The 13,603-nt window shown below is 35.7% G+C and overlaps 1 protein-coding gene across 6 annotated transcripts in view; it reads left to right on the top strand.

Annotated features, from left to right (window-relative positions):
- Positions 1-13,603, top strand: part of RYR2 (ryanodine receptor 2) — a 384,358-nt gene that overhangs the window by 208,750 nt on the left and 162,005 nt on the right. For all 6 annotated transcript variants that reach the window (XM_077175563.1, XM_077175560.1, XM_077175562.1 and 3 more), the window contains 5 exons: positions 1,404-1,645; positions 5,039-5,231; positions 6,989-7,205; positions 7,420-7,524; positions 12,098-12,201. In XM_077175563.1, coding sequence (XP_077031678.1) covers positions 1,404-1,645; positions 5,039-5,231; positions 6,989-7,205; positions 7,420-7,524; positions 12,098-12,201 — 861 coding nt within the window. The remainder of the gene's footprint in view (positions 1-1,403; positions 1,646-5,038; positions 5,232-6,988; positions 7,206-7,419; positions 7,525-12,097; positions 12,202-13,603) is intronic.

Genomic DNA, 13,603 nt, shown 5'->3' with positions numbered 1-13,603 from the left:
ATACACTCAGTCTAGAAATTTAAAAGATTTTTTTACAATATGGGTAACCAGCCACTGAAGAAATTGATTAGTATTGATTTTGGATGCTTCTGTGCTCTATGATTTTAATTCAAGATTGAATGTCTTAGTACAAAGCCGACACAGAAATGACTGCCTGAAGAGAGATTTTTTTGGTATGTGAGTCTATCTTCAATATTATCCCCAAAATCAGATTAGAAAAGCATAGGTTTCTTTCATTTTTTTTCCTCCCTCATGACCTTATGATATGACTCTACATATTGCTCTTCAGCTAGATATTGAATAAGTACAGTAGTAGCTTGCCTTTTTAAAGTAGTCTTGTGAAGTACTGTTAAACCAGCAGCAGTAAGAGCATAAAATTGATATTAAGGATTTCTACAACCACTGCAAATTACTGAGTTATACAGGACTTGGAACAAAGAAGGAAGGGGTACAAGAGAATTTTCAAATAGAATGACTCTTCACTTTTGTATCTTTTAAAATGTTACTCTCTTGAATGGATAAGTGTTACAGAATGCAGTTTGCTATGTAAAATTAAACCTGCAATGTGTACTTACTACACTTACGTTGGTAACTGGTGAATAGCTGTGGGGTTTTTTTTTCAAGATTTAACATCTACTAATTGTTCAAACACATAAACAAATTACTATTGGCATCTGAGTGAGAATACTGTTTCAGTTACTGAAGCACACATTTTTTTAACTTAAAATGTATAGACCATTTTTCACCAGAAAAAATGAATGAATAAATAACTAAATATACTGCCTTCTGGGAACTAATGTCCACGATGTTGCCTAGAGGGTGCCTCAGCTTGTTCAGAGCACAGATTGCTATCCATTGTTACTCTTCTCAAGGGGGCATAAATGGCACAGCAAGCTGAAACCTGGTAGAATCAAGAAGGACTATACAGATTTGGGAGTGCAAGTGAAAAGTATTGGAGCTGAAGCTACCTCTTTTTTTCCATTTTTCCAGTTAGAGGGACAGGTGCAGCCAGGAGTCACATGGAAAAGCCAAAGGGTAATGGGTACAAGTATCTCCTGAGGAAATTCTGATTGGAGAAAAGAGTAACATTTTTCAGAATGAGAAGAATCATTCATTGGAATAATCTTGCTGGGGAAATGGTGGATTACCCAACATTGGGCATGTATAAAATTCAGCAGGACAGTATGCTGGGCCATCTTGTCCTGACTGTGCTTTCATCAAGAGAGGTTGCACCAGATGCTCCTTGCAGTCTTTTCCAACCTGTGTTTCCATGAAGTAAAATTACTTCCGTTGTTTTAATTACACAAAACTAGCTTGAAATTTCAGTCAATGAAAAGTACACAGCAGTTCATCTTGTCCATGAGATAAGATTTTAATAACTACTTTTATTCTTTCTGTTTAAGCATGCGACCCAACATCTTCTTGGGGATTAGTGAAGGCTCAGCCCAGTACAGAAAATGGTACTATGAACTTATGGTGGACCATCTAGAGCCCTTTGTGACTGCAGAATCAACTCACCTGCGAGTGGGCTGGGCTTCAACAGAAGGCTACTCACCCTACCCAGGGGGAGGAGCGGAATGGGGAGGAAATGGTGTTGGTGATGACCTATATTCCTATGGCTTTGATGGTCTACATCTGTGGTCAGGTATTCTCTTGGGTATTTTGTGGTTGTTGATTACTTTTGTTTAAACATTATAATTGTGTTTGCAATCCCAGTGAATTTGGTTTTAACAGCAGCAAAATGAATCATTTATTTCAGCTGACACTTGAAATATACAGAAACAGTACCTATATCAGAATATGATTTAAACTGACAATGTCCATTGAAAAAAATTGGTTTGTATGAAGTAATGCAGGCAGACTAATAATTTAGATTTCAGCCTGGGATTTTGGGGGGGTGGGTGGATAGGGGGACTGTGTGTTCATGGTAACTATGAAAATCTTATTTAAATCTTCAAAGCTGCAAAAATTGAAGTACAACAAACTGTCATCTGGATTTGTAATTCCTCTGTGATAGTGTAAGAACAGTCTGAGAGATTTAAGTAACAGGACTCTTCATTTTAGATTTTTTTTTTTTTTTTTCAAGCCAGATTTTTATTATGAGTCTTTCGAAGTTCAGAGATACTTTAGAGGTGAAGAAGATTTTAAAATATGTTTTTTGCCATACATTTAAAACAAGGTATTTTTTATGTAGTGATGTTTTATTTGCATACATTAGGACTGATTACTGCAAAACTTGCAGAATCACATTCCTAGCTTGCATATGATATATTTGCTCAGGTATTCATCTTTAAAATGTTCTTGGCTTACTTTGGATCTAATTGTTAATAGTAATTTATGCATGAAGATTCTAGTGTTAGAGAAAGCCGAACTGAGTATCTAAAGCATTTTTATTTACTCTTGATTCCACAAATACCTTATTCTCTCTTCAGACAAGGTTAGCTTAGCAAAATCAGAATAATGATAGCTTGTTCTCTTTTTTCTTAATCTTTTTCCCAAGTTTTGACTTTTGTGAAAAGATTCCCAGATATAATTGAGTATAGGTAGTCCTACAGTTGGACAGTCCTGAACTTTCTGAAAGGAGATTTTACTGCGATTTCACCTTGCTGAGAAGATTTTTTTTTTTCTTTTGATTTTTGAGAGATTATTGGGTAATGGTGAACTAGAGAACAGCCTGGAAACTGTGAAAGGCTTTTTGGATTGGCAGTTCTTTCCACTATAAAGTTATGAGCAGGTTTTCTTAAGCACCTTAGCAGACAAGAGAGATAATTTAGAGAGTCAGCTCCCTCATCCAAAGTTTTTGCAGTTTTGAGGCATTGAAGCTTGATACTTGGAAATTAATGTAGTTTTACATTTCAAAAGAACTTTGCAATCAAAATAGCAATGGATTTTATTAATAAATAATAGCATATCAACTGGAGTGGCATCTTAGGCAAGAAGCTGCTACTAAGCCTCGCGTGTGTAGTGAGAATTACTTTGGAACAATGATGCATAATTAATGGTCTCATTACAAGTGTCGTGACTGAGTTTGACAGAAAAAGTATTATTACAGAAGAACCTGAAAATAATGAGCTAACCAAGATAGCTTTTGTACTTAAGGTCACTTTTAGGGAGGAAACAAAGGCTAACTGAAAATCAAAATTATTTTTCTACCCACTGCAAACTTTTCAGTGAGAAATGTAACAACACAAAAAATTATTGTTTGTGGTTCTCAAGTCCTCCTGAAAAAAAATAGGTCAGACCACAAATGTATCTGCAATTTTTTTCATCTGTTATGGATGTGGCTGGTAGGTTTGAAAAGATTTGTGTCTCCTTTCTTTGCTGATAATATTGTGTAACACCTACGTACCTCTCAAACATGGAAGAACTTTAAGTTGTTGCATATTGAAAATAATGGCCTTTTTTTGCTTCCACAATTCAGGCTGTGTCTTGATAATCTCTGCAATGGCATTTTAAGAATAACCTTCTTACCATGAAACATTTACTGTATTAATGAATAGCAACAATAATTTCTGCCCCCAAATTTCTGTTCTGGACCAAGCCTGTACGAGAATCACAAACAATTTACGTTTGGTTCTTCAGTCCTGAAATAACCTATTATGGAGAAGTGGAACTCACAGATCCTTAAAGCCTAGGGCCAGAAAAGACATTTAGATAATTTGCTATACTGTATATTCATCAATGACAAATATGTATTTCTGTTGTCAGTCAGCATGCATTGATTTCCACAGCCTATATTTGCCACAATTTTAGTGTCAAAAAGGCATCTGGTCTCAAGTAGTATTCTTTAAGTGAATGAAATATCCACTCTTCATTGGTAGCTTTTTTTGTGTTTTGTTATCCCTACTATTGATTGTTTCTTTCTGTGATTTATTTTATAGTAACTCTCAGCTGTGATATTTTCATCTGGCAGTATCACAAAGTCATTTTTCATATATAGAGTTTTGAAAGTGTTGGTATTTTTTCTTTTTCCTCAGGGGTTAGGGAGATATGTGCATGAAAATTAGCTTGTAGAAAAATTACTAAGATTTCATTATTTCTGCTTCTGATAAAACCACATGCCTTCAGCTTCTTCCTAGAAACGTAGTGCTAGTTAAGTCTTTCATGTTTACAAAAGTTGAATGCCCTAGTTAAAAAGTTAGTGCTCTGTTCTTAGTATGCATCATGGAGTATCTCTTGCAGACAGTGCATAAGTTATTTTTGGAAAACATATGTAGACATGTTTTCAAACAGCTTCCATGTTTTTTCAAAAATTTTGTACTGTAGATGACAGTAAATTTCAGACAAAAACATTTTCTACTTCTGAATTCTATAGCTTGTTTCTCTTGGGAAGCAGGTGTGCTTGTGTACACTTGATGTAAGATAGAATAATCCTCTAGAATTCATAAAAACTGATAAAAACATACATATATTACTGAACATATGTGCCTTCAAAATGCAGCTGTCTTTGTATATTGCTGAAAAATGCTGGTTTGCAGTTTGATGATGAAACTGAATAGCATATATTCTCATAAAAGTTTGGAAGGGTACCATGATATGGCCATTAACAGGGAGTACCTAATTTTCCATAAATAATTCAAAGTGAAATAGTTTTCTTTGTCTAAATAATGAAGCATTCTCTAGAAAAGTATGCTAGGTTTCATATTAGGTACTAACGGTTGCAATGTGAGGAATAAAATCTAGTTTTCTTGATTTTGACTCTTTATATGGATATCAGTAATTATTCTCACATTAAACGTAATTGAGTTTTATTATTTATTTTATTATTTGTTTTGGTTTGCAAGGATTAAGCTGAGTGTTTGGAGATGTGGCTTGAATAAAGGTCTGAAGACAGAATGATGAGAGCTGTGTTGATATGACTGTATGCTGCTATTCACGATATTGCCAGCTTAAAACCAGGTCTTGGATGTCTTAGGTTAGATATTAGTGTATTAATGTGCTTACGCTCTAAAGTGATGTTTTTCTCTTTTTTAGGCTGCTGTGAAAACCAGTGGGGTTTTCATAAGTTTCACTAAATGTGTCTCTGTTACTTCCATAGGTTGTGTAGCACGATCAGTAAATTCTCCCAACCAACATCTATTAAGAACTGATGATGTTATTAGCTGCTGTTTGGACCTGAGTGCCCCCAGCATCTCTTTCCGAATAAATGGTCAGCCAGTTCAAGGAATGTTTGAAAACTTCAACATAGATGGCCTTTTCTTCCCAGTTGTCAGCTTCTCTGCAGGAATAAAGTTAGCATCCCATGGGGTTGTTTGGGTGGTTTTTTTTTTTTTTTTTTTTTTTTTTTTTTTTTTTTTTTTTTTTTTTGTTTGAGATGAATATGCTGAATATTTCCCAGGATGTCTGCTCTCATTTCTCTTTCTGACATGTTTTTGTTTTTTTTTTTTGGCAAAGTTCCAGATCTTGAATAGTGAGAGCTACAAAGAAGTCCTGAGGACACAGTGCATCTGCTGCTTTTTAGCACACCAGCGTATTCTGGTGGTTTGCAGACATATATTAAAAATATCTTAATAATTTCTTTGCTGATACATTGCTACACATTCACTCCAGGGCAGCATTTTGCATCAGCCTTTGATATTAAAAATATATTTTCCCTAATTCACCTGTTATAAGTTAGTAACTATTATTAAAAGAGGCATTATCTGCACTTACCTTAAGAAATAGTGGTCATACACTTCCTTTTCTGCAGCATGAGTTAAAACTAATTCAATCTGTATTCTGGTTGCTGTATTGGTTTTTTATAAAATTTCAAGTCACACTTGAGGTGCCAAACATCTGCTTCCATGTACTGAGCAATTTGAAACTATAATATTAAAAAAGGTTTTGTGCTGTTCCAGTGGGGAGACCAACGTTATTAGGACCTGCAAAGGTGGAGGCTGAAAGTTGATTTCTGTTGGAGGCGGAGCAATGTTTTCTGAGGGATCATTCAAAGGATACCACAGAAGCTAAAAGCTATCACGCAGAGCACACACCCATCCTTTGCTCCAGATGCAGAATACACTCCTTTAGACTTTGATTTTGATAGCACAGGAGAGAAAATGTAGTAAAATCATAGATCTGCATGCTACAAAATGCAAAACTATAAACCTGCATGCTTTATTTCTGTTATCAGAGATATTATTGACAGATATTATTTGTGTGCTGCATACAGTTTTTGAGTGGGTATAGCATTAACAAAAATCATGTAAGATACTCAGTAAACAGAAAAGACACAAAATTCTTTTGGTTTAAGGCTAGTCTTTTGGGTGTTTTTTGATTCCTTCTGGATGGCAATGTTCTAGGAAGACTTTTCAGTATTATGCCATGGCTATGTCATATTGGTATTATGTCATTGCTATACCATTATTACCTCATTGATTGCTTTTTGCAGTAATAAAGGGCCATGGCATATTTACCATTTTTCATTAATAAAAGAGTGTTTTCCCCTGAGTCTCTATTAATATGACAAAAGTTTTACGGAAGGAAATTTAGGAGATTTTGTATTGTGTCCTAAAGATTTAGTGTTTTGTGAGAGGAAAAAAAAGAACACAGGGTTTTAGGTTCATTTCTCAAATGAGTTTGAATGGAGACCTCCTCAATGGGGAGAGAGTTCTGAAGTCCTTGATTGATGACTCTGGGTTTTAATTTCTGCCTTTGGAGACTCAAAAGGCTGCTGCTTACTTTATAGGTGTGCTGAGTAAACTGATTATTCTGTCTCTCAAAGATTATTTGTCTTGTGATTTAAAATGTCTTCAGTGAAGTAAAATTAACTAGAAAAAAGAATCATTTACTTTTTCTGTGTTTTTTCAATCTCCTACATCATAAACCACCAGCAGTTAGAGAAAATTGAACTGTAAACAATGAAAAGAAGCTGCAACATTGGCATTCCCCCCCCCCCCCTTTTTTTTTCCCTTTTTAAAATAACATTTAATATTCTTTAGGCTTAGAGACTGATTAGGCTTTCCACCAGAAGTGTCTTGGTTATCTAAAGTAATTCTGATGTTTACAGGGTTCGTTTCTTGCTTGGAGGTCGCCATGGAGAGTTCAAGTTCCTTCCTCCACCTGGATATGCTCCATGCTTTGAAGCTGTCCTACCAAAAGAGAAGCTGAAAGTGGAGAACAGCCGAGAGTACAAACAAGATCGTAGCTACACAAGAGACCTATTGGGTCCCACTGTTTCTCTCTCACAAGCAGCTTTCACTCCAGTTCCTGTAGATACTAGCCAGGTATGGCAATGGAAAGATTGCATTCTCCTTTTTAAACACATACATATTACATGCCTATTTTACTTCATTTGTTTGAATTTGCACCTTGTCCCAAACTTGCTTTTTTCCTTGGGATTTATTGAGATCCAGTTTGTATGAAGCTTGTTATGAATGTTGGGATGGCATGTCAAGCAACTTATTTGTAATAGCCTCTTCCTCTCTCTTCTCTATTTAGATTGTTTTGCCTCCTCACCTGGAAAGGATTAGAGAAAAATTAGCAGAGAACATCCATGAACTTTGGGTTATGAATAAGATTGAACTTGGTTGGCAGTATGGACCAGTATGTACCTTCCAACTTAATTTTCTGTTAATTGCATTGTAGGATTTAGTACATTGGTTTCAATGTACTAATGGAACTGCATTTTTCATCATTGCCCCCAAAATTAGTAAGGTTTTAAACACTATCCTACCAAAAGCATGTGGAAACCAATGGGACTTGGGAATTTCTGAACAAACATTCTGGTATTAAAGATATTTGGTGTGACAGTGTTCACAGGGGTCTCAGGTTGAGGGAAGAGACGAGGATTTGACTTCAGGTTTCAGAAGGCTTGATTTATTATTTTATGATATATATTACATTAAAACTATACTAAAAGAATAGAAGAGAAGATTTTCTCAGAAGGCTAGCTAAGAATAGAATACGAAGGAATGGTAACAATGGCCCGTGGCTTGGACTCTCTGTCTGAGCCAGCTGGGCTGTGATTGGCCATTAATTAGAAACAACCAACTTGGGCCAATCAAAGATCCACCTGCTGCATTCCATAGCAGCAGATAACCGTTGTTTACATTTTGTTCCTGAGGCCTCTCAGCTTCTCTTCATTTTTTCTCAGAAGAAAAAATCCTAAGGAAAGGATTTTTCATAAAAGATGTCTGCGACAATTTGGTGCTGAAATTTTCGGTCTAACTGTCAGCACAGAAAGCACATAATGAATTTTTCACCTCCTATTTGTTCTTGGAGCTAGATGTTCAACTGACTGATGGAATAAGCCAATGAAAACAGCTATTCTTGGTTCTCTTTACATGTGCTGACATGACTCTTTCAAAGTTCCAAATAAGTATTGCCTATAGAAAATTCCATTAAATCTGACTTTTGCTTTCCTTTTCTCCACTTCTTCAGTCTCATGTCTGTATTAGGTGCTGTACATAACTATTTTCTTATCTCTTTCCTACTTTTCGTGGAGTATGAAAAAAAATTTCTTTCAACATTCCATCAGTAAAAAATGATCATGTTATTATGCTCACTATTTATTTCCCAAATGCTGCTTTATGAAGAAATATTGCTGTGAAGAGTATATAGAAACATGCTGTATGTACTAAATATAAGTGTAAAAACACGTATGTATTCTATTTTTGTTACTAAAAAGCTTTTGGGCTTCTGAGGAGTTCACGTTGCAGATTTAAGATAACTGGGCATAGGTGTTTATTTGGTTTAGTACTTAAAAATATATGATTACTAGAGAAGATCTCTAGATTTTGTTGTAGTTAATTTCCCCACCAAACCAAATGCAAAACCTCAGTTAAATTAATGTGTGAAAACATTTTAATTGTGGTGTAATCATACCAGCTGTGCAGCAATCTGCAGGAACTCTTAGTGTACCATTACATATTGAGAGTCTAATTGTACAGTTGAACACTATTTAAACCATATATGATAAGTACCAAGTGATAAAGTTAGTTATGTTCAAAATGAAAATAGGTGTTGAACATTTTAAATTACCTTGCTTTAATGCATTGTGGTAGGATGCACTCTCTTTGGGATCCTGATAGAGCATATGCTGATCATTTTCTGGAGGTTGATTTCTTAATCATACTGGTTCCTCACAAATGATTTTATCAGTTTCATAGAATACCCAGAGTTGGAAGGGATCCACAACGATCATCAAGTCCAACTCCTGATGCTGCACAGCACATTACCCAGAGTCCCACCCTGTGTCCAAGAGTGTTGTCCAAACACTTCTTTAGGTCTCTCAGGCTTGGCACTGTGACCTCTTCCCTGGGGAGCCTGTCCCAGTGCCCAACCACCCTCTGCATGAAGAACCTTTTTCTAATATCCCACCTAAACCTCCGCTGACACAACTTCAGACCATTCCTATGGGTCCTGCCACTGACACTACAGAGAAGAGATCAGTGTCTGCCCCCTGCTTCCCCTCCTGAGGAAGCTGTAACTGCAATGAAATCTCCCCTCAGTCTCCTCCAGGGTGAACAGACCAAGTGACCTCAGCTGCTCCTCAAATGCCTTCCCCTTAACATCTTTATTGCCCTCCTTTGGACACTCTCTAACAGTGTCATGACTTTCTGTGTGTTGTGGCACCCAGAACTGACTCTGGTGCTCGAGGTGAGACCACCTCAGTGCAGAGCAGAGGGGACAATCCCCTCCCTTGCCTGGCTGGTGATGCTGTGCCTGATGCCCCCCAGGACAGGGTTGGCCCTCCTGGCTGCCAGGGCACTGATTCATCTCCAACTGATTCATCTGCAGCTTGCCGTCAACCAGGACTCCTAGGTCCCTTTCCCTGGCACTGCTTTCCAGTGTCTCATTCCCTGGGCGGTCCATACATCCAGGGTTGCCCCACCCCAGGTGTAGAATCTGGCACTTTCCTTTGTTGAATTTCATGGGGTTGGTGATTTCCCAGGCCTGTAATTTGTCCAGGTCTCTCTGCAGGGTCTCCCTACCCTCCAAGGTGTCAACTGCTCCTCCCAGTTTTGTATTGGCTGCATTTAAGCCACTGTTGCCAATTCTAGTTATCTGAATTCATGCACTCCAGTTACTAAGTAGTGGGGGGAAGGCATGGCACAGAAATTAGCTTGGTTAGATGCACACAAGCCCTCTAATATTAGATTTTGTCTTTTTACTTCAGAGCAAGATGCATTGTATGTAGTAGCTAGTGGTGTTTTTCACTGTCTAAAAGTTTAAAGGCTAATAGACAGACTTTTAAAATGATCCTCCAGATTATCAAAAATTTCTGCTGTAGCCTTTTATATTCCTCCTACATGTCTGCATCATTAGATCTGTATGTTGTATCACCAAACTGATACCCACTATTGCATGTCCTATTACTACTGCATTCTATGCATGTAACAAAGTAAAATAGCAAGTTAATGTAGAAAAATAATTTAACTCTGAATATGTGTGCTATTGAAATAATCAGATGCATCTGCATATCTTTGTTTCTGTTCAATATCACTGCACATTTAAAACGAGCCACAGAAATTATGAATTGATGGATGAGTTCTGCCACTAATGTAATTTGTTTGCAGGGCAGTAGATTTTATTTTGTTCTCATAAAAAACCAGGAAACTACAAGGTAACCGACAAAATATGTTAGCTATATGATAGAATTATTATACATTGTAGTTGTAGGACAGAAATAGTGTCACTAGGGGAAATAAATTAATTTGGATTTCTGAGGAAAATACCTGACATCCAAGACTTAAATTAGCTGTACACAGATCTAAACTCAGAGACTATACTCAATTTTTTAATATACAGATGACCAAAGATTTTAGGAATCTGTAAATAAACATTTTCACTGCTAGTAAAAGACATTTCTCATTTTACCGTCTATTAAATTTTTTAAGTGTTTGACAGTTGAATTGCTTGTGTTGTCTGTCCAAGAACATTAATCCTATCAAATCAAGATAAATACCCCCTGGAGACTGTAAAGATTTTTTAGTCCAAAACATAAATAAATGACTGCTGTTCAATTTGAGAATTATGTGCTTGGATCAAAATGCAAAAACAATGTTACTCAGCAATGTTATAGAGAAATGTGATTTTTTTCATGACATTAAATAAACTAGATTAAGTAGTAGTGTAAATATCAATTTTGAAAAATTACAACAATTAGGCTTTTTAATTTCAACTGTTGGCATTCAGTTTTCCAGCAGAATTATCTGATTGATCAAAAATCAATAATGTTATTTTTCAATGACTTCCACTTTGAACCATTAAAAGTTAGTATAAATGGTGAACTTGTGGTCCTTACAAGATTGACACTAAAATGTTACTGGACAGATGTTAACAATTGCACTGGGGTCTTTTAGTTAATATTTTCAAACTAATGTATTTTATCAAGCCATAGTAGATGTTGTTGGCTAAACTCTAGATATGATGCTAAGTTGATGAGCTATAGAGTGCTTGGTTATCACAGCCTCCGAGGCTGCCTTTCTAGGTTATGCCTAGTGTTAGATTAAACCTTTGTAAAATAGAGGAGGTTAAAAATGTTTCTAATCATATTTGCATGTTTATAAAATGTAGGATTTTGTAAATTATAGTCTGTATGTCTCTTCTATCACTACACTAAAAGTAAATTCATGTTCCACTCATATGTGACTTCCTAACAGTCATAACATATTCTGCTTCTATGTACTAGAAATAACTCAGAAACAAACATTTTCAGAAGTAAGATATGGGGAAGATTTCTTTTACATTGTTATTTTCATTGGTAAGGATTTCAGTGCTATCTGTATCAACATATTTATACAAACTGGATGTAGAATTTTTGAAACATGGGGTTGAAGATGAGATGCTACTTTATGGCTGTATATTAAAACAATATAGATTGCACTGTTATTGAACTTTGCATATTTCCTGTGAACATCTGTATAATAGCGTGCACAAATTTACATTTATTCCACTTGAGATATGCAAATCTGAAGTTTATTTGCAAATGCAAATTCTGCCTTGTTGAACACTGATCATGCTCTGAGAATACAGAATACTTTCTGTTTTGAGGTGTCATCCAGTTTGAGTACTTCTAACAGGATTAGCTTAAAGTACCTTGTGGATTGGACTGGTTTTAAATTTCTTTTAGTTTTTGAGGCCTGTTAAGCTTATTTTTTTACTTTTTTCTCAGGTTAGAGATGACAACAAAAGACAACACCCATGCTTAGTGGAGTTCTCCAAATTGCCGGAGCAAGAAAGAAATTATAACTTGCAAATGTCACTTGAAACACTGAAGTAAGTTGCTAGAACTTTTCAAATTTATAGTTAGAGTTTTGTAAGAAGATGCAGTTTCCAGAATTATAAATTGAGATGTGAATTAAAATTTGATGTGTAGGAGAGGGTAATAATATGCAAATGAGGGAGTGAGATACATTAATGAATTATGTATTTGGCACTGAAAATGACTTTGATAGTCTTTTTAGAATTATTGTTGTAATGCTGGTTGTGAAATGAAAATTCAGACAATTTTTATCTAGGATGAAAGAAATAGATCCAAGGTTTGAAAAAAAATCTTTGCTTCTTTGATTTTATTCAATTTAGTTTAATTATTTCGATTTTATTTATTGATAAAACACACTTTGACACTCAATTGATATTTAAATTAAGAACTTTGCTTCAGGACCCCTTGCTGCTATTTCTGTGTCAGTGTGCATGTTGCCACAGAATAAACAGCAGCAGGCATTCCCTCCTTTTGTGGATGAGTGGTTAGATGTGTGAATGTCATGGAAGCTCTCCAGTTGGAATGCTAGCAAATTTCAATGGGACATTAAAGGGTGTGTTGAAGTAATCTAGTTTTGTGGTTTATAAGGATACAATTCCTCGCCTCAGCTTTTTCAGTCAAGGAGGTGTGAATTCTTTGCTGTGAATTAATTGAAAAATCTATTAGTGTAAGTAATTTCTCCCATATGTAGGATTGCATGTAGCCAACATGTAGAAATATTTCTCAAACTGATCAACACTTGATGGTAGATGTGGTTCTCCAGTCAGCCATACTTCTAGTCTATTCTTTCTTTTTTTTTCCTGTTAGAATATAGTTGCTTTTTACTATTCAGAGAGATTACAAAGGATGAATGTCTGCATGTGATTTTACTTTTCTGTGAAAAATTGTCCTATATTAAAATCCTTGCCATGTAAACTGATGGTGCAATATACTGTCCTAAGAAAAGGCCTTTATATCCTCATAGTGGAAAGCTATGTAGAACACTCCTTCTACAACTTCTTGCAAATTTATTTTCAGGCCAGCTTCTCTGCACTATTTACTGATCTACCATTCCCACAGTAAATAAATTACTCAGTGTGAAACTGAGTACTTAGGGTCATATTTATGACCCTAATAGCTTGCCATTATTTAGAGGTAAAGCACTCAGAGAGAAATTGAACTGGAAGCAAGAAAATAAGTTAAAATTTTCTATGGGTAGATATTAGAATTAAAGGGAAGTTTTTGAGCATTTCTCATCAGCAGAGCAATGTGCTAAGGATTCAGAATAGATTATTCATTTTTAATGAAACTACAAAAGATGATGTCATTAACTTCCACTATGGTTAGATATTTTCCTAGAACACTCTGTATAATATGGCTCAAACAGCAGAAAAATCATGCCCTCATCATTAAATGCACACTGCTAATGTTCCACTA

Source organism: Agelaius phoeniceus, chromosome 3 (assembly GCF_051311805.1).
Source record: "Agelaius phoeniceus isolate bAgePho1 chromosome 3, bAgePho1.hap1, whole genome shotgun sequence".
Taxonomy (NCBI): domain Eukaryota; kingdom Metazoa; phylum Chordata; class Aves; order Passeriformes; family Icteridae; genus Agelaius; species Agelaius phoeniceus.
The sequence above is the reverse complement of the archived record's forward strand: the minus strand, read 5'-3'. Positions and strand labels throughout refer to the sequence as shown.